The sequence below is a fragment of the Callionymus lyra genome, chromosome 10, assembly GCF_982586985.1.
Source record: "Callionymus lyra chromosome 10, fCalLyr1.hap1.1, whole genome shotgun sequence".
NCBI classification, from domain to species: domain Eukaryota; kingdom Metazoa; phylum Chordata; class Actinopteri; order Syngnathiformes; family Callionymidae; genus Callionymus; species Callionymus lyra.
This window is the reverse complement of record NC_141827.1, coordinates 13,503,877-13,525,525: the sequence shown is the minus strand read 5'-3', so window position 1 is coordinate 13,525,525 and position 21,649 is coordinate 13,503,877. Positions and strand designations below refer to the sequence as shown.

Genomic DNA, 21,649 nt, shown 5'->3' with positions numbered 1-21,649 from the left:
GCTATTATGCTTTGTGACTAATAAAATCTTTAACCTGGTCCATGTTGAAATGTAACAAGTTATTGGTATATAACCTCAAGATACAGCAGTTGCTTGGTTTGCAAGGCTGTAATGTTTTTATTGATGGATCCGATTGGATAGTTTGGTCTCGCTCGCCTGTGTGGGGGCGTGTACCTGGGTTACTCACTAACTCCCACTTCAATTACTCCTCTTTTTTTTGCCTTTGCCAGCACTTTACGTCGGGCACCATTGTTCACATTTCTTCCAGGACCAGTGTGCACTTTGACCGAGAGGAAATCCTGTGCTCGCTCAGCAGTTGGACCATGTTACACTGAACACGGGAGAGCAGATCACTTTTGGAGTTTTGTATGAGTATAACAGAAATAAATGTACTGAAACTGGTAAAAGTCTAAAAAGGGGAAGATAATCATCAGAGAAACTCTTACTCCACAGTTTGAGGATGATGGTGAGTACAACTCCAAATATCTTCACTTTATTATTACAAATGGTTTTTTTAACTTTGGCTATATATATAGATGTTAAATGATTAAAACAAGGAAAACAAATTCTAAAGTATACTTTAATGTCAGCTAAATTCTAATTTAAAGATGAGAAGATCCAATGCCACTTGGAGAAAAATACTGTTTGAAAAAATACAGATTAAACAGACCAATGTTTACTTATTATGGTTAGAAAAATCTGGAAAAATGTATTTCATATAATTAAAAACAACAATAATAATAATAAAACGATCTACTAGCAACCCTACTGAAGTAATCCCCAAATTAGGTTTGCTCTCTTGTCAGCTGCTATGAATTTGTGGTGACATCAGCAAAGCACCATCTTAACCCCAGTACAACTCTTGTACTTTAGGAAGAAGTAAAGGAGGTGGCATCTTCACTGAGCGTTCACGGTGACAGCATCACTATAACCGAGCTGACGAAAGATGGAGACAATCTGGTCTTCATAGTTGTTGCTCAGAAGGTAAGAAACATATTCATTGAACCTCTTACCCTGTTTGCACCAAGATTGTATGTCCATTCAAATTCATATAGAATTGTTGATAAGAGCAGCCATGGCGTAGTCCAACCCTCAATAGAAAGATGTCCCACTAATTACAGAAAATGTGACCAGAATCTTGTAATTAAGTGCCTGATAAGCACAGGTTCAGTCCACCGGGACAACCCTTTACGGGACATCCAAGTCCACAACACACATGACCTGGTTGAGCAGACTCCTTTGAACCTCCATAGATCCTGCTGAGGGGTGAAGATGTGGTCTACTGCTCCACACACCATCGTCCAATCATCCGATCTTCCTCTGCTGTTACCCTGAATAGACTTGGGAGCCCGAAGAGTGTCATAGTTAGAAAACACTCTCTGACCCCGCTTTTTAAAAGGAAGACCACATCCGTGATCGGCAAACCAGAGGTTGACATTACCCTGTCTCCACCGTTTTTATTCGTCACTCAATGCGAATCCCGATGAGGTCAGAACGGAAGTTCTTTTCATTGGTCTTACCAAGCCTTGGCTAAAGCTACAACCACTTTCTGCTCGGACTGATACTGATGCTGCTTGTCAGGTCCCTCAATGCATTGTCAGTTGTCATTGTGTTTTTAGCTGTCTGGGACTGGAAAGTACATCGTAGACCGAACCTATGATGACTTCGAATGGCTGCAGCAGCATTTATTCTCCCAGGAGGAGGTTCCAGGATTACAAGGAGTCATTGTAAGTACTTTACTTGAACTGATCAGACGCAGTTCTTCTCTGTCTGACCAGTAAACCCTCTCGTATGAAACCCTTCAAACATGTTTTCCTGATATACAAAAATACATTAACAAGTCTAAGGGTAATCATCTATTCAAAGGGGCATTTGTAGCAGTTGAAACTGAAACTGTAGATAGAGAAGTCAGTTCTCCAAACAGGAAGTGTTTCTGTCGCACTTCCTTAACTGCCACATGTTACCCATGAAACATTATCAGATAAACAAACCTGAAATAATATTAATACTGCACTTTGTTAAACAATCACATTAACAATACTTGCACATCTGTAGCCACTAACAATATCTGTATCAAAAAACATTTGTTTTCCCCCCCCCCAAGTTTCCTCCTCTTCCTGGGAAAGCTCAAATCAATGCATCCGTCAAGGTCATAAAGCAGCTTGGTGAGTATATCTGAAGTACTTCAGTGACAGGAATATAAAGTCACTTAGGGAACAGTGTTATTTGTTTTAATGATTTGAAGGTTTCCTGGGACTGGGAGAATGGAGGCCGTATGCTACTGCACTCCAGAGGTTCCTCCGCCAGGTGGCTGCTCACAAAATACTCAGCAAAAATAAAGCTTTTGAGACCTTTTTAACCAGCCCAGATGTGAGTAAAGCCTAAACACACTTTTCCTTACAGCCATTAAACAGTACAGCTAAAGTCCAGTTTTAGCAATTTAAAAGACGACACATGCTTCAGTATGAACCTATATTATATTATATAATCATGACATTTCATGGTGCTATTCCCTCTAACCGAGCTTTGCTATTGGTTAACACCAAGGCTAAAACTGACCAATAGCTCTCGGTTAGAGAGCGTACAACCATGAAGTAGAACTCTTCTTATGGGAGGTGTTCCAACACTAAACAGGACTGGACACTTCTTTAAATGTGACATGTAGTAATTTAATATGTAGGTATAATTGTAATTAATCTTGTTTAATTTAGATGTTTAAAAGCATGAAAATAAACTGTTACAATATTCTAAAAAAGAAGAGACAAATGCATGGATTATAAACTCCAGATGGTATCCAGAAACATGCTTGCTGTATTCTTGAATATTGGCAACCAAACATACCCCTCTTGGTTCTTTTTTATTGAAAGGTTACACAGTAAAATATTTATAACCTTCTGAACTATAAAATATAAATTATTTACAAAAGAGAAGAGAAACACATGACTGGAATTTTACTCATTCATTTGAAAACTTTAAACACTAAAAACATGCATCTGGAGCTGAGTAGTCATCTTGAAAAATATAGTGATTATTTTTTAAATGTTAAATCATAGCATAGTTATCTTGAGAAACAATACACAAAATACAACACAAAACTTCCAAATCCCCAGTGCTACCAAGGAAGTTGGACTTCTTTCCAAAGCCAAACTGAATTGCTTGAAATTGGCATTGAGGACCAATGCATTTATATACTTCACATTTCACCGGTAAAAGAGGCGCCAGGTCTCAAACAGCAATTCCTCTAATCCCCTGCAATGCTCTTTAAGTGGTGCATATTCAAACCAATGGTTCTTCGCCTCTGATGGAGGGGTGGTTGTCCGATTAAAATATATCCTTTTTTAAAGGCATGTAAACAAAGTTAACCAGGTTTTCTTCTATGTTTACATCAAGCAACCCGGCCGACAGAAATCCAAGAAGAACCTCTTCAACCGCCTGAGTCATGCTATGGAGGGAATGAGGAAAGAAGGCCACAAGGTTCTCGTCCTTTCCTATCTTGCAAACGTTCATGCCATGAGGTCACTTTTGAACTCTTCTCTCTGCAGGATGTAGACGACTTCTTTCAATCCAAGCGAGACCACAATAATCTTCTGACTGGCTACACTAAGAACTCGATGGAGGTACGGCTTGCTTTTTAAAAAAAATTGAGGACTGTAGTCACTATAAAGAAATTATTTTCATAGCTAAGAAAACATGTATACACTTTAAATTAATTATATAGGTGTTCAGACTTCAAAAAATAAAAAATCTTTTCCTGCAGAGATTCTTGGACGTGGTTCAAACAGAGCAAAGTGAGGAATCAACTATTTTAACAACTAAGGAATTATTTTTTATTTAAAAAAGTAAAATCAAGCTCTAACACAAAAAAATGTCTTGTTTGACAGAAATAGCGCTGGCCTTTGCACACTTCGCTGCATCTCTTCATCTCTGTGTGGAACCTGGAGATGATCCAGAAAAACAAGCTTTTTCCACGTGAGAATGTCTTCTGCCAGCGTTCCTCTAGAGGGCGCTACCGCACACATATAAAAAAGCCTTTTCTCTCTCAGGATCTGTGTGAAACTTTCAGCCGTCTTTGATTCCATGAAGGTACCTGTTTAAATCCTCTATAAAGTAAACCTCTGTTACAATAATTCCATTTGATTCTTTGTGTTCACAGGAAAGCATGACCAGTGTCGCGGACAACAACCTGAACACTCTTGGATTGGGCCTGGACCTGGAGTCTCGCTACCAGGAGGCAGAGAAGGTGAAGAGTTTGGCCTCCAGCAACAATTCCACAATAATGAAGAAAACTTTTCACTGCAGGAGATGCTTTTCAGAAGAACCTCCAAACTGGTGGAAATGGAAACTGCCAGAAGAAATGCAGTGAAGGCCAAACCTGTCAAGAAGGAAGCTGTGAGTGTCGGACACACATTCTGAACTCTTTCAGTCACAAATCCATCATCCCATCCATACTTGTAGTTAAGACCACTTCAGCCAGGACCAAACAAGACCAGGACAACAATTTTTCCAGGTCAAAACCAAATTCAAGACAAAAAAGCAGCACATACATAATTCACATAATCTGCTCAAGTAATTAAACTTTATCATTGTAATAATGGCGTGGATTTCTGCTCTTTCAGTTGATCTTTGTGGAATTGTATCAACATGTGTAATGGATATAATTTAAGGATATACACTATTAAAGCCAGAGACAGGGCAAGACAGAGAGAACCAAGACAAGATCAACACCAAAAATAAGAGGTCTCTACACAGAGCCACATCACATTTATGTAAAATTTGATTTGGCATGATGGGGTTGACAGACTCTATCTGGAAATAATTCACTTTTACTCACAGTGCTAATCTCCAATAGAACTCTATTGTCAACAAAAACAACATTTATTCATTTAATCGAATTTATTTTTTTAAGTTAATACAACTGTAATTTCTCCCAACAAGATTATTTCTGACTTTTTTTTAAATATATAGATAAAATGTTGTCATGTTTAAATTATGTTTGAAAATGAATGATTTCAATTGTTTCTCAATCCAGGCTGTTCCACTTTTAAGCAGCAGATGTCGCTGAAGTGCTTCAGTTAAAACCGCAACTAAGAACTAGGAATCCATGTGTTGTCTATATGTACAGAACCTGAACATCTGCTCATGAAGTTCAACTTTCACTCGTGTGTAGATGGAAGTTCTGAAGAAAGAAGCAGAAGAAGAGTTCGATCACATCTCCAACGTTGCCAAGCAGGAGGTATTTTACTCCTTTTAACCAAAATGAAACTCATTTTAATCAATTTTCTTGACCGTTTCTCTGCAGATTGCTCGGTTTGAGGAAGCACGTCTGTTGATGCTGCAGCAGTCGATGGTTCAGTGGTGTGAGAAGCAGCTGGAAACTGCAAGAAAAAGTTCTGAGCAGTTCAACCAGCACCTGGAAATATTCCGCGCCATGGGCTTGTAGCTGCACATCATCATCACATAGGAAATATTGCAGATAAACTAACCCCAACCTGAGTTCACAAGTTTTTTTTAACAAAATGTTTATGGGACACATTTTCTAATTTCATGAATCGTGCTCACCCAAAAGCTTAACCAGGGAAAAATAATATATATTTTAATTAAACATTAACAGTCAGGAACAATTTTTTTTATCTCAACATCTCACATTTAAATAAAGATGGAAAAAAGTTTTTCTTTTTTCTCATTAACATACATGTATTTTCTAATACATTCAAATGAACGAATTACACTAAAGTGAAACATGAACAACTACAGAGTGACTTAAATCACTGAGGATTTTCCATTTTCTTCTCTGGATTATTAGTAACTATTGACTTCGATAAAGACGTTTACAATTTGTGAGAATGATATGACATAATAAAATAAAATAAAATTCCTTCCTTCCATGTTAATATTTTTATTTCGACCCAATCTTTCTCCCACCCCGAAGAAATGTTGTTTAATAAATATCTTAGGACAGAACTCTGTGACTTTGTGGACATGGAGGACAAGATTATAAGATGTAATTTACTATATGATCGAAACACTATGTCATTCACAGTTTAGTTAACAGTTTTGATCCTAAAACCTTTTGATGCAATTTAAAATTTTGAATAGGTCATTTGCCAAGACCAGAATTGAAAGGGATTCTAACATGAGTTTCATCCCATTTTTGTGAAAAACAAACCAATGAATCAGGCTGTATTATCTTGGAAAAGTAATTTTAGTAAAACAAATGACAATAATGTGAGGCACAGGAAATCATAACAGTGATAAAGTGTTGGTGTAATATTTAAAAAGTCATGTGTCATATTCATCATTCTCGCTGATTCAAAAGAGATCATAAATGAAATCCAAACCAAAACTTACAAAGTCAAGGAATGGCTGCCTTGGTGCTTGGTTCTGTTTTTCTGTTGCTTATTTTATGTGTCATCTTATTTCGTCCTTTTATTCTGTACTGACACCACAAAATATCCTTTGTTGCGTTTACATCGCTGGCAATAGAAAATTCTGATTCTGCTTACAGTTCATAACAAAGTAAAATGTTAAACCAATAGCCATGATTATCTCTCCTGTGTACTTTGAATGAACATGCAAGGAAGTGCAGAGGAAAGAACAGCCAAAATGGGAGAACTGAGCAGAAAGTAAACTCTCATACATTGGACTGTCATCAGCTTGCCTCTCTTCCACTTTGTATAACTGGAATTATATACATAGGTTAGGTTAGGTTATGTAGAACTTTATTGATCCCTCAGAAGGTCTCCTTCGGGAAATTGTTTTTTTTCGAATTAGACACAGCAATAACATGAGATAAACAATTTCCCGAAGGAGACCTCCTGAGGGATCAATAAAGTTCTACCTAACCTAACCAAGTTTCGCAAGTGACTCTTTTTTTTTCTCCTTCCATAGCATGGAAAGCGGGGTGAGTTTTTTTGGTGAATTTTTACACTTCATTACCATTACCATGTGTGGGATACCGTATTGTGTGTGAATCTTGGAAACCTACCTACCTGGATTATTGGCCCATGTTGTCCTGTAGAATGGCCATTAGGAGACACATTTTAGTGCAAATTGATTGAAACGTTTCGAAGCAAAAGTTGTTTTCTTTAGTTGTAAAGAGATCCATGACAACCAGTATGTATTTGTAGCCATGCTTACTCTTTTCGGGATGGAGGAAGTCTATGGACACAAGTTGGAATGGGTAGGATGACTGGTTGGGTTCAGAGGTGCTTACTTGGCTTCTTCCTCTTGACTTTACCTCTGCCCTGCTTGATCTATGACTCTGTGACCCGTACTAGAGCACTTAATTGGGCTCCTGGGGTCTGCGGATCTTGTGTGGTGTGAAAGGTTGGTTATTACCTGCAACTCTGATCGACTTTGGAATCCCAACGTGGATCACTCCAACACGTTGACAAGGGTCCCCCTGTTCCACAAATACAGATTCTATTGACGCTTTTGTGGCTTCCTGTTCAACTTCAGTTGTACAGCTTGTCATGAAGCTGTCAAAATCCAGTTGCATCCACGACAACCTTTCTGTGTCTGCATTGTTGTTTTTGGACAATGACATATACGAGCTTCGCAGTGGTCAATACATAGGTCAACATATTATTATCACTGTATACTATGAATGAGAGGGCGTGGTATAAATAATCCCTGAACTGCTCACAAATGGCTTACATCAAGCCAAAAAGTCTTAGGAAACCAAGAAGGTGACATACCTACCTCCCAATAGTTGCATGTGTCTTCGCCTTGATTTTCTGGAACTCCTGTGTTGTTGTCAGTGTTATCTTGACCTTTAAAGTATATACTTTATTGAATATTGTTTTGATTGTTTAAGCACTTTGTGACCCTGGTCTGGAAAAGCGCTATACAAATAAAAAATGACTTACTTGCTTACTTTAAAGCGATCACTGGAGCCAACTCTGCTGGATCCATTGAATACCTTTTGCTTATTAACAGCTTTCCCAGGAATGTTACACTCCGATGAATAGTTCACATTTCTTGGCGATCATCTTCACAATATGTTCTTTCTAATGCTGAAGGACAAGGTGGGTGTCTTCCAGTTGCTCTTCGAAACTGCGACTATGGACCAAGTTGTCATCCAGGTACAGGAGGCATATAGAGTCTCTGAGGCATGTCCAACAGTATTCCATGCTCCCTTGGAACTCAGCAGGTGCAGAACTTACACCCCATGGAATGTGCGACCATTGGTAGTCCCCAGGCTGTGATAAATGTATACACGTTGCAACTTTTTTTCATCCAGGAAACCTTGGTGGTACACCTTGCCCTGGTCTAAAACAGAAAGCTCTAAGCTCCCACCGAGCACATTCCAGTAAGTCAGAAAAAGTTGTTTGTTGATCTATTGGTGCGTCCCATGACTTGTGCGTTGTTCACTGGAGTTTTGTGGCCTCTGTTCTCCCTCGTTCTTGCCTTCCTGTGTGAAACCACTTACTTTGGTCTGAATGTCTTCCACATTTACCTTTTTCTTGATTGCTTCAGGTTTTTTAATGACGACTTTCTAGAGAAATGGTTTGGCCTGAAGTCACTAGAATTGGCACAGATGGCCCTTCTGTGGCTGGAATTTGTACCAGTAATTTTCCATCATGCCCTCTGGTGGTGGATTAACTGATATGAGCATGGACTTCACATTTGTGGACTAACATGTGCGTGTACATATACAGTGGTGACTTGGTTTCTACATCCAGTATGCACCACACCTGTCTCAGAATCTTCACTATTGCTCTGCACAAGCTTGACAACATTGTGGGCAGTTTTACAGTTTTCAGAAATGCTTCCATGAATTGCTTGCGTGTACCAATATTGGCACCTGTAGCTTGCACTACTCAGTTCTGGTTCTGAGTGGAGCGGTGTGAAGCAAGCTTGGTTTTAGAACCTGTCCAAGTTTGGTTCTGAACCAGAGGGCTTTGACATCTTCTTAATATGATTGGCCAACATCATATGGGCGTGACAATGAGTGAAACCTACTTACAACGAAGACATATAAAACCGTAACAGGTTATTGTTTCGCTGACCAGGGATTTTTTTTGAGAAACATGGTCAAGGCTGTGAGGGAGCAGAAGAAGTAAATTGTTCTACACCAATTGTATACTTTTCCTTTATCTGCAATTTGACTTGCCTAATGTGGTGGAATTACACAAGTACACATCTATATTTTCATTCATACTTCTTTTCAAATATATTGCTTCTTATTTTTTTCAACATTCTGCTGGTGTGCCCCTAAAGATTCCAAATGAGCCATGAAGCATCACCTCAAATAAACCGCCAGAAACATCAAGGTCATTTTCAAGGTCATAGTTGAATCACATTCATTCCCATTAAAGAAATAAAGTGGCCTTTAAATCCATGCTACACCCAGTGTATCTTTTATTTCTTTTTGATGTGATGAAATAAAATTTAAAAGCCAAAAGTTAATGGACCTTTTTATTGATGCTAGGAGTTTGAGTAATTTATTTTTATTAACAAGGCGAGAAATAAGTATTTAAGATTGTATTGATCAAAACCCTGGCTAGCCTTAACCAAGCATACAGATGCTTATTATTTACTTTATAATAATGTATATTAACACATAAACTAAAGAGAACTCCTGTTGGGAACATGATGCAGTTCAAGGCGTACTTTCTGTTCGGTTTTTATTTTGGTTTTATTGCGATGTATACTTCCTGTGTTCTTCCCTGCCAGCAATAAATTCATTAAATCTCTGAAATCTTGAACACACTCTGCATGCTGGTTCCATTTGGTCATTTTTATCACGTCAGAAACATGTGGCTTATCAACATGATGTGCCAGCGAGTGCAAAACTGTTCCTATGGCAACTGCTCTTGGATACTCCTTTAAATGCAAGAAAGTAGGATATGAGGGAAATTAACAATTTTACTGTAAATAATCCTCTACATTTAAGATATGCTTCAAGTAATCTCTTGATTAACATTTTATCTTTAATATTAAAGTAAATGATGTCATTATTATATATTTAAATAATTGTTACTCTGCATCAATATTTCTCGTAAGATTCTGACATGTGCTCGCCTCAGGTCAGGTAACTCCCTCATGTTGCAAAAACAAAACACGCCTTGGAGGGCCGAGAGAAATCTTGCCTCCAAGGTTATTTCAATGCAGACTTCATTAGCTGAGTGACACCCATTTGTGGTTAGCACAATGTGTTCTGAAATGTTTCACAACTGTCACATGGAAAGGCCTTCTTGGGATTCCATTTTTTAGATATGCTAACAAATAATACACGTAGTACAGACCAGAGCCTTAAAACTCTTCACTGGCTTCCAGTTTCTTTCAGGATCAACTTTAAAATTCTGGTTCTTACTTTCAGATCTATTCATGGTCAGACTCCTCCTTACATCAGTGATCTGATCCAGCCTTACACCCCAGCTCGGGCTCTGAGGTCTGTGGATCAGAATCTACTGATTGTTCCTGAACACGGTTCAGGACCAGAGGAGAGAAATCCTTCCAGACTGTTGCTCCTAAGCTTTGGAACGATCTTCCTCTCCCTCTGTGTTTGATGATCTACTGACTCCTTCAAGAAACATCTGAAGACGTTTTTATTTGTTCGGGCTTTTCCTTGATTTTCTGGAACTCCTGTTGTGTTATCAGTTTTATCTTGACCTTTAAAGTATATACTTTATTGAATATTGTTTTGATTGTTGAAATGCTTTCTGACCCTGGTCTGGAAAAGTGCTATATAAATATAAATTACTTACTTACTGAACATTTATGCTTTAAAAGATCCAACATTTGCCCTTAAGGGCCTCGCACAGATATCTGGATTCCTGAAAAGATACATGGCTTTTTATTGAATTATCTGGACTGTGCACTTTTTTAGTTAGCCTGATAGCTATCGAAACCTCAATGTTGCAAATTTTGTTTTCTGAAGCCTCAAAAAAGGTGGAAATTCGACATATTCTCATTACAGAAAGTAAAAAAAAAAAGTGTGAGAAGTCAACTTCTCCGAAATCGGGAAATAATGTCTTAAAACCATAGTTTAATATCAGGCGGATCATGTAAACGCATATAAATGTTGCCTAAATGTTGTTTTATGAAGCCTCAAAAAAGTTGAAAATTCGACATTTTCATTAAAGAAGGTTGAAACAATGGTGAAAAATCAACGTCTCCAAAATCAGGAAATAATGTCTTAAAGCCGAGGTGCTCCTCAGGTTGAAGGTACTCTGTCACTATTGGTCTCAATGTATTGGTCATTAGCTAGATTTAGACTGTTTTGGTTAAATCAAAGAATTCATGAAGTGCATGTGAAGACATCTCACTGCTTGAGGACAGGGAGCGGACACTCATTTTTCCGACCGACATGACTGGAAAATTAAGAAACTTGAACTGCGAGCTTCTGTTGTTGACCCCTACACTCGACTTAGTTAGCACCGACTCCTTCGCAGTCACATAGTTCAGGTATATGGCACTAATGTGTCTGACCATCAGGTAGGTTACATGAAATTCCACTTACCATTTTCCTACACAAAACCAAAATGTTCACGTTTCTCAAACCTCAGATTATACTTCACTCATCCAAACAGTAACTGCAACATGTTCCTTGAGATTTTCTCCTCTATCGCCCATCTATCAGGTTGAGAAGGTCATCCACGGATCGCATCCTTGATCCCAACATCCCCAATCCCCTCCCCTCACTCTCACGTTCAATTTCGATTCAAATGATTGACTACAACTGAGACTTTTAAAACAATAGAGACTGCTGCAGCTTCCTTCAATTCAATTTAATTCTTTTTTATTTAAAGAGTCTTATCATAACAAAGTTATCTCAAGACACTTTACAGTTGAAGTAAGCTCATTTTCAGCTGTTTCTTCAAACAAAAATCCTTTACATGCTGTTATTTAACTAGACTTATTCTTCATCTCCATCAGAGATAATAAAGGGGTTCCCAGGTCAATCTGATTGGACGACACAGAACCATTAAGGTGTTTTTAATCAGATGTTTCCTGCAGCAGAAAATCTAAATGAGCCTAAAACATAAGCAGCTGACTCAGCACTAACCAATGCCCTTATCTCCAAGGGCAGTCTGTTGCATTGTTATTCCTGTTATGAATGATACTGGATCATATGGTTCTCTACTGTTATTTACTGAGGTATCCAATGAGTCCTGTAACGATTTATAAAGCCATGCACCTGGAAAAATGTTGATTAGTAAAGTTATCTCTGGTAACGTCCCAAGGTATAACATGATAATATCATGTTATCGCCTGATAAAGTCACGTTAATGCTTGATAAGTTTCCTGAGAAAAGTTACACTGATCCCTTTTTGGCTTCTCAAGATAATATAATACTAAAATATATCTTTAAATAAACACATCCAGACTCATTGATGTTGTTTTAAGTGATACTGAGGTATTTACAATTATCTTCACATTGTCTAATTTGAAGATGTGAGCAACAAACTTCTTCAATATTCGTCACAGTTGTGAAGAAGATATTTCTGTAGCAGTTGGTTGAACTTTAAATAGACTCTGTCTGGCATGCATGAGCTGGTCCCTTCATCTGCTGAAAAATCTCACAGCACAACAAAGCACGACAAGATGTTGCACCTTTATCCTCATTAGAGTTTTGCTGTAGAGATTCCATTAGAGTGCTAGAAGAGCAGGAGAGAAGAAATGTATTTGCACAAACTTAAAACAAGATTGTTTTTCTCAACCATTTAGGGTTGATATTATTTATCTAGATGTGGAATATATGTTTCAATTAGATTAGATATAACATTATTGATCCCTCGGGAAAATTCCTTCGGGGTTCCAGTGAAACCAAAGCACCAAAGAACAAGAGCAAGTGCACATCAATCTATCAGCATTTATTTATTATGTCTTTGTAAATGTTTTGTATGTATTCATTTTATTTTTGATTATATTCATGTATTTATTCCATAGTTTTTAAATGTATTTATGGATCCAGCCATCCACCCTGAAGTGGTATACAGTGCAATAGCACAAGAAATGAATGAGTCCCTGAGTCTATTAGTGTTGCATCTGGGAAGGAGCAGCCTTCCGCTCATTGGGCTTCTCTACTGATGACTGCCATTATCCATGATGGCCAGTAGTTTGTTATCTCCCCCTACAGCTGTTACCAGTGAGTACATCTTCCTGCCAACCACAGAGCCAGCTCACCTGATCAACCTGTCCAGCTTGTTACCTCTTCGACACATTCCCACCCAGCACATGACAGCATCAAACAGAACACTGGTCACCACTAATACAACATGGAGAGGAATTCATCTGCAGATTATCGAAGAATCAGGACGTTCTTATATACATGTGCTGTGTTGCATGACCTGTCCTGTTTAATTCTCAGCCAGAGGTACTTCCCTGAAGATTGAAGGTTTAGTTTTAGGTCGTTAAGAGTTTTAGAAAAAGCATTTTAATTTTTATTTTCAACTCAAATTGTTTATTAATCAACAGTTAACTGTTAAGATGATAACACTGTTTTAAAGCCAATTCTCTAAAGTTCTCTCTCCTCAGTTAATGTGACCTTTTTTTCCACTTCCGCTCACTCACGCTAAGAATGTTTGTTTTTTTATTTCCAGTGTTAATGACTTCAGCGTGCATGCCCGCAGTAACCATGAGATTGGATGTAGTGTAACGTTCACAACAGAGCCGGCTATGACAAACCTCCAGCACCTCGTGTCAAAGGATGATCTTCGGAAAAGCTCCATAATCTGCTCTGAGTAGTTGAAGATGAATATAAATGAGAATATGAATATAGATGAAGAGAAAAATTAATATTAATGAAGGTGGTTTCTCCTCCTTCTCACTGCAGGCACTGGTGCACCGAGTGGAACCAATCAATCTTCATCCGTGTCTTCAATCGTGGAACGAAGGATCACCACCACCCAGCGTGAGCATGCTAAGACTGTAAATGCACGTGTGACTTGAAAAGCTCTACGATAGAACATTTCAAGTCTCATCTTAATGGATGTGTCGATAAGTCTGACAGAAATAGTCATAGTAATGTGTCATTCTGATCTCAGACTTCTAATACAGTGGCAGACTTTCTCTTAAGGAATGCTGTCATTGGCTTTTTCAAAATCTGCAGAGACGCATCTCCTCCTGAATTTTCTCTGTAGTTCTTAATCAACATCCACATGAAAGCAAGCAGAAGATCTGTGGTGGCCTTTCTCATGTGGCACATCTCCTCTCAGCCCCCTCGTTCATCTCAAGGTTCCTCAACAGTCTGAACGCTGTAGTGCAGGCTCATATTATCTTCTTTGTATCTCTGAAGATTTCCCAGACAGACATAATGAACTCGGAGGTCATAGTTTCACAGTTTGATATTGACCTTTTATAATTCAAGCACTCTGGCGCACCTCCTCGATGATGGAATATTTTTGGGAGAGCATTTATCTAATCCTAATCTAAATCTAATCCTTGGACGTTTTGAATATTGATACGTCCGATCAAAGACGTGGGTAAATTTGTCTATCTATGTTTGAGTTTATATACAGATTCACAAAGTGGTCCTAATTTGTAGGAGCTTTTTCTTCCTGGACAGTGCCTTCACCTGAGCGGACAAGTCCAGTCTGTGATCCATGTGGACTCCCAGGTACCTAACTTTAGTATCAACAAAGTTTTCGTAATTCTGGGTCTCAAGCCAAGTTGCCTGCAGGTGCCACATTGGAGTTTGGTATAAATCTTGGAATTGAATAGATCAATAAATTGTTGTCTGAAACAATAATAATATCATTCCAGCACCTGGGGATCATATGTTGTATGTCTGCCTAAATGATATAATTATACATTCTATAAAGAGTTTGGTAGGCGCCTCTAAACAACTATCTGGTTGAAATCATGTAAAATATATCATAATATCTTCTTTCTTGTTTGAGTGTAGGAGGTGTCAGTGTCAGAAGATGTGTCTGATTGAGGTTGAAGAGCACAGTTATGGTCTTCCCTAATAATAAAATGTCCAGTCAGGTTAGACAATGAAAGAAAGAGATTTAAAAAAAAATCCCACATAAACTAGCTTGAATCTTTTGGAAAAAAAAACCTCACATTGAATTACGAGATATCCGCCAAGGCAATCATCCGCTTTGGCAAATTGATTTAAATGGCAATAAAATGACACTGACTTGTGTACCAACGTGATTACTACTCTAGCCTGAGAGCTAGAGAGGCCGAGATAACCCCATCTTGTTCTCACCCTCCGTACATCATCTGGAGTTAAATGTGTCTCTTGAAGACAAATCACCTAAGCAGTAGATTTAATAATAATTTCTCATTACTTGTTTTAGCAAGTTGATTCAGACCCTGTGTCTTCCAAGAAGAGAATATGATGGTCATATTTAGGTGTTAATAATTTAGTCTAGTGGCCGTGATTCTGATTTAAAGAGCTGCCAAAAAACACAAGCAAAAATGAATTCGGAGACAAACAAACCTATGCTGTGTCTCAAATCGCATACTTGCGTACTCAAAGTTAGTATTTTTAGTGCGTAAGTGTGTCTCAGTTCTTAGTATGTGAATTTTAGTGCGCCATGCACACTAAATTGGCGTACTAAACCGCCCACAAAACTGTGTATGGTTTGATGGACACTATCTACCCTAAACGGCTTCTTTTAGAATCCCTTATTAGTCCCGCGAGGGGAAATTCGGTAGTGCTTTTGACAGCCATTCACACATACTGATGGGAGTAGGCTGCACACCTGCGCCAAGTCTACCATCAGGAGCAATCAGGGTAAAGTGTCTTGCTCAGGGACACAACGACACAAGCTTGTCTGGAGCTGGGATTGAACCTGCAACCTTTTGGATTGCAGGCAACCACTCTACCATCTGAGCTAGTGACGTTGTAAAGGGAAATTACGTCTTATATATATGAATATATATTCATATACTTACAGGTGTATTTTCCGCAGCAGTAGGAGGATGACACGTCTTCGGTGCTGATACCAGCTTAAATATCTCGCAAATATTTCGATGCTCATATTTTTTCTTTATTTCTTTTTCCAAACTTGCAAAACGTGCTGCCAGCAGGTGTCGCTAGCGTTCCAACAGCTGGTTCTAACATCGTTAAATAGAAGTAGAAGAAGAAGCTGTCGCGCCATTTCCTGTTAGTGTGTAGCGGCAGTGTTTGATTTGAGACATACTATCTGTTGAGAATTTGCGTACAAGTTAGTATGTACACTATCCTGATGCATACTAACTTATAGTATACTAAGAGAAGTATGCTATTTGAGACACAGCACTAGTGTTCCAGGGGATGCTCTAAGAATTTTTGGAGGGCATTTCTTCAAAAAAGAGCACATCTCTCGCATCTCTGGCAGACCTAACAAGAGTAGATGCTGTTCTTCAAGTGTCCACTTGGAGAGTCATGGCCTCGCCAAGCAGTTCATCAAACCTCTCCACGAATTAGTCTTTCTTTGGCTTAATGGCGGGACAGTACAGAGTTGCTCAAGGTGTCACAACTTTCTCTTAAACGCACTTAGTTTGGTCACATTGGTGTCATCTCATCTGATAATCTGTGACCCCTACTCTTAACAGGTGGATATTGATGTATCCATTGTTCAGCAGGGATTCTTCTCCATTTTTACAATAATTATTTACCAAAAATTTGTTTCTTCATCTTCTGGAGATTTACACGGTTCGAACGAGGCTGACAACATCTTGCAGGGGCAGAGTTCAGTGTCAAGCTCTTTAACATGGTTGACACGGTCAGACCTCATCAGTCTGAATCGTCTTATTGGTCCTTGTGTTCCTAAAGCCCAGCAGCATGCAGGACGAGGGCAGATGTTCTTCTGACTGGAGGAACGCCCAGTCAGAGCCTGGGAATTTGTGTGAAGGCTCGTGTGTTCACACACAAACCAGTGTTTCATCAACAGTGGGGGTTGGTGAGTGTAGTGTGACGCCTGTCCCTGTGTCCCCCTTCATGTCCTATTGGTGTCCCAAAGAGTCCGGGTCAGAGGTCAGCCCTTCAGTGGTGGCAGGGTCAAACTCCATCTCATGAATATGGATAACTATTGGGCTCAGAGGACCATCTGGTCTCTTCCATTGGAAGTGAAACAAATGAGCCTGCTGGGATGTCGCGGTATTAGTTTAATTAAGCTGGATTTCCCAGGACGGGAACGCAGCGCGTCAGCAAATCTAGCCAATCAAAGCAATTTTCTTTTCCTTTATTTTAATCTTACCCTGTCAGTTTAAATACTTTTCTTGTGAGATGCAATATTTTACAAACACTAAGCTCCTGTAGTTATGATACAGCATAGTGAAGAACAGTGTTTAAGTTCCTCATAAAGGAACATTTGGGGTATCCATACAGTATAGTAACCATCCATCATGTTTCATCTTTTGTCTTTTTTAGTTATCATTTCTTAAAGATTTCTTTATTATTTTAAAGCAAATTTATTGTCTAAAAAATGATCCCCCAACAATCCAGTCTTATTAAGAAAAACAACAAAGCAACCATACTTTGAATATTTGTGATACTCCTTGTTCTTATCCTGCAAATCCAAATAAACTAAATGTACAAACCACTTGGATGAAGTCCGAGATTCACAGTCGCTATTTTACGATTAAGAAAATATTAAAGAAATTTCGTGTTGCTTTAATTTCTCGCAAAGATATACGTTTTAAAAACCAATCAGGAAGAGGGGTTTATGCTAACCGTTCATCCTTCTAATCCGCAATATCGTTTTCAAGTACCAGGACAATAATCCAAATATAGGCTTTTTTCATAGAGTATCACAATAAATCATATCATATCACGATACAGCCCTATTTGGTTCCATCTGTCCCTGACTAGAGCAGCAGGAACTGCAACAACACCAAGAGTTCTGCTGATGTATTGATACTTACAGATAGACCAACTGAAAGTATATCTTATTCTTACCTTTAGGCTATTATATATATATTTTAAGGTGGTCAATATGAATAGTATCCTTTAGCGTAATAGTTTCAGATCATAACACATTTTTCAGATCGACAAATAAATTGTAACGTAAAAAGTAAAACTGTATTTTAAGGGTTAGTTCACCAAAATTCCAACTTCACTAATTTTCTACTCATGTCGACTGAGGGTTGGGATTTCCTTCAGTAATCTGTTCTTTTTTAGCGTTATAGGCAAACATGTAAGTCCATTTTATCACTTTAACATCAGTTTATCAAAGTGTAATTTACAGGTCTGTTTCTCATCCATGAGTATGTTGATGTATCTATAAGAGAAGGCTATTTGTCGACCAAGAGACACTTGGACACGGTTACATTTTTTTTAAGTAGTGAGAAAACAAAATAACTTTGGCAGTTACAACCCATCTTCAGAGTTTGATTAATGCTATTGGCTTTCAGATCTGAGAATTGTTATTTTCGCCTCGTATCTTGACAATGTTGGTGGTAAGTTTGCCTCTTCTTCGTAATATTTCTATTATAATAAAGTTAACTTGGGGTTATTTAAGGTTTAACCAACACTAAATATAAGGTAGAGGAAACATTTAAACAGCTAATAATGAAGGCAAAAGTGTCAACTGCTTTTTGAGGCAGAAACCTCAGACAGAACCAGACTCTGTGTGTGCATGACCTTCTGCTAACTGGCTGGTAAAAGGAAAGGAGAGCGAAAGGAGGAAGGCAATGGAGAGTAGAGGAGAGAGAGAGAATAGGAGATTTTTGAGAACAATGGGAGCAGAGTCGTCTAGAAATGTGGAAGAGAGAACATGGATCTGGTGGCACCGCCGAGCGACTTGAAGATGAGTGCAATGATAAGGACCAGAGATTAAAGCATGAAGACTGGAGGTGTATGCAGAGGAGGAGGGACACACACGTCTGCGAGGAAGAACTGACAGTAGATGATGTAGATTTAAACTTCACAGGTAGACTAGTGATGACTGGTCTACAGCGAAATGTGATTATGTGATTGGATAAGGAGTGTGCGGGGTAGAAGTGATGAAAGAGAACGAAGGGTGAGAGAATGAAGGTGAGACTCCCAGCTGAGTGTGTAAGGGTTGTGAGAAGAAAAGCAGAAGTATTCCTGGTTGAACTTTTATGAACAGTTGTCACCATTGAGGGGCGAGATAGAAGCTTCTCACTGTTTGAAAATGTCACACATTCCTGGATAAAAAATAGATAGAAAAGAAAGGAAGGGTTGAAGAACAGTTAAAGTGCCCTGCAGCCACAGTTAGTGTTTTTGCTCGTGCTGTCCAGTCCAGATCCTCCTAGTGACCTGAATGTCCAGATTGACATTGAGGTTTCGGCCAACAGTAAATCATACTCCCTGTTAACCCTTGTGTTAGCTCAGGGTCAAGGTGACCCGAAGGTCTGAAAGCAAATGTATTTCTGGAAGCCAGAGGTCACCCTAACCCTGAGATAACATAAGGGTTAAAGACAGCTTGGCTTATATAGATTCGGCACCTTGAGTCTGACACCCTGACATAGACTTTCTTTCCTGTTGGCCAGTCTGTGCTGAGAAATCTGTGTGTTGTATTTGATAAAGACATGTCTCTAGTTCAACACTGCAGAAAACTGACCAGAAACTGTTTCCTTCAACTGAGAAAAATCTCTAAACTTAGGAAAATTTTGTCACAACACGATCTGGAGCTAATAATCCATGTTTGTATCTTCTCGTCTGGACTATTGTAACAGTTTATTTCCGTGTCTAAACAAGAAGGAGCTGTCTCGCCTGCAGTTAATACGAAACTCTGCAGAGAGAACTCTGACCCGCTCTAGTAGAAGAACTCACATTTCCCCGATCCTTAAAACTCTTCACTGGCTGCCAGTTTCTTTCAGGATCAATAATAATAATACAATTCTGGTTCTTACTTTCAGAGCTATTCATGGTCAGACTCCTCCTTACATCACTGATCTGATCCAGCCTTAAACCCCAGCTCGGGCTCTGAGGTCTGTGGATCAGAATCTACTGATGGTTCCTGAACACACTTCCGGACCAGAGGAGAGAAATCCTTCCAGGCTGATCTTCCTCTCCCTCTGTGTTTGAGTCTAAGAAACATCTTAAGACATTTTTATTTGTGCAAGCTTTTCCCAGATCTTTTGATCTTTTTGATTGTAAAAGCGCTTTGTGACCTTTACAAATAACCTTTACTTTACTTACTTACTTACTAGACTGTCTTTTATGTGATTTTCGCCTTCAAATGCTGCATTAATGGGCTTTTACTTTCTTCATTAATGGGTTTTTACTTTCTTCGTTTTTTTGGAAAGCACATTGTGATACAGATGTCTGAAAGGTGCCATAGAAATGATTAGGTATTATTAATTATTATAATTAAAAAACATGATTTGTCGGCCCTCTGAAATAGGGAAGTACATGCAGCAGCATCTTTCAGCCGCCAGTCGTTAACCAGAGCAGAGAGACCCACGAGAAGCAATGACACAGATGAAGAAACTGCGGGGTTGTAAAACTGGGAGCTCTTAAGACCCAGCACATGAATAAATCACAAATATTTGAGCCATTTAAAAACTGAACGGATGCTTCCAGTCTAGTGGGGAGATGAAGGCGTGCAGCTTCTCATTCTCCATGATCTGAGAAGAATGACACTTGCAGACAGTGGAGCTTTAACAGTCATGAGAGAAGACGAAGTGATCATTGTGGCTTATGTTCAACTGCATTAATTTTGGATTAAGTCCAATAAATTCAGTTATAATTAATTTTACTTTTATGATCATTCATTTTTAATCTTCCTCCTCGTGATCGCTTTTATCGTGCTGATCATTGAGTGCCTCGAACATGTGACCGACCCCTGCCGTCCGACAGTCCCGGCGAGCGTGTATCGTCTTGTCTGATGAATTATTAAATTTCATGATACTCGGGATGTTAGGGGCGACATGAACCAGAGAAGTGAGGGAAGGAACTGTGTCGATACCCTCAAGAAAATAATTGTGTGGCATGAAGGCACTTGAAGGTATTTATAAGGTCCTCGTGAAGTCAAAGTAAATACATGTTTTAAAGACAAATTATTTTTAAAAAGGTAATTTATTTTATCATCAATGACTACTTTAACTATATATTTAAACATATAGATTTAATGTTGTCTCTTTCACGACCTTTTCAATTTTATTCTCACTTTTTACTTGATAACCCCCATAGCATTTTAATATGATTTAGTTTTTGTTTTTTTAAATAGTGCCAGTGCATGAACGGTGGAAAAAGACAGGGACTCTTGTTCAGTACAGCCATGCTTAAAGCTTATTTAAATTCTAGCAGTTAATTTTGGTCTGTCAGTAATTTCGAGAAATAGCTGAATTAATGAAAATGAAACAGTTTCTGAAGTGAGCCACCAAATTTAAGATAATTTCCGTCTGATGTAGTGCATTTTATTTTACTTATATTGGCACCATCATTACTTACCTTGCGAGCTTAAAGTGAAAGTTAGAAAGAAAATATATTAATATGTGACAGTAACACTGATGAACTGTTGCACCCTTGGCTAAATGCAAAAGCATCAATACCTCAATCCTTTTTTACATGTATTCACAACCGCAGTATTAACTTCACATGAACATGTCATTGGGTTGCAAATTCTTACTCTGCCCAGACATATGTTTAATTTAGAGGGTCTTAGAGACGCCCCTTCCCTTTCACGCTTCTTCACTCTCCCTGTTTAAATGAATCAAGTGGGAAATAGAGCTAAATTATCCCATTCAGTGGGTGACTTTAATACTTAATTGAATTTACCCTCTACATAAAAGTGCC

At 38.6% G+C, this 21,649-nt stretch overlaps 1 protein-coding gene across 1 annotated transcript; it reads left to right on the top strand.

Annotated features, from left to right (window-relative positions):
• The first annotated feature begins 235 nt into the window (after positions 1 to 235).
• LOC148070432 (sorting nexin-5) lies at positions 236 to 5,669 on the top strand. The gene is made up of 14 exons (XM_087800386.1): positions 236 to 466; positions 874 to 984; positions 1,620 to 1,727; positions 2,105 to 2,165; positions 2,246 to 2,370; positions 3,391 to 3,474; positions 3,543 to 3,617; positions 3,758 to 3,788; positions 3,882 to 3,969; positions 4,044 to 4,083; positions 4,154 to 4,240; positions 4,300 to 4,389; positions 5,168 to 5,233; positions 5,300 to 5,669. Exons 1-14 carry the CDS (start codon positions 461 to 463, stop codon positions 5,438 to 5,440), a joined length of 1,113 nt encoding a protein of 370 aa, XP_087656512.1. The 5' UTR covers positions 236 to 460; the 3' UTR covers positions 5,441 to 5,669.
• Positions 5,670 to 21,649: the final 15,980 nt, after the last annotated feature.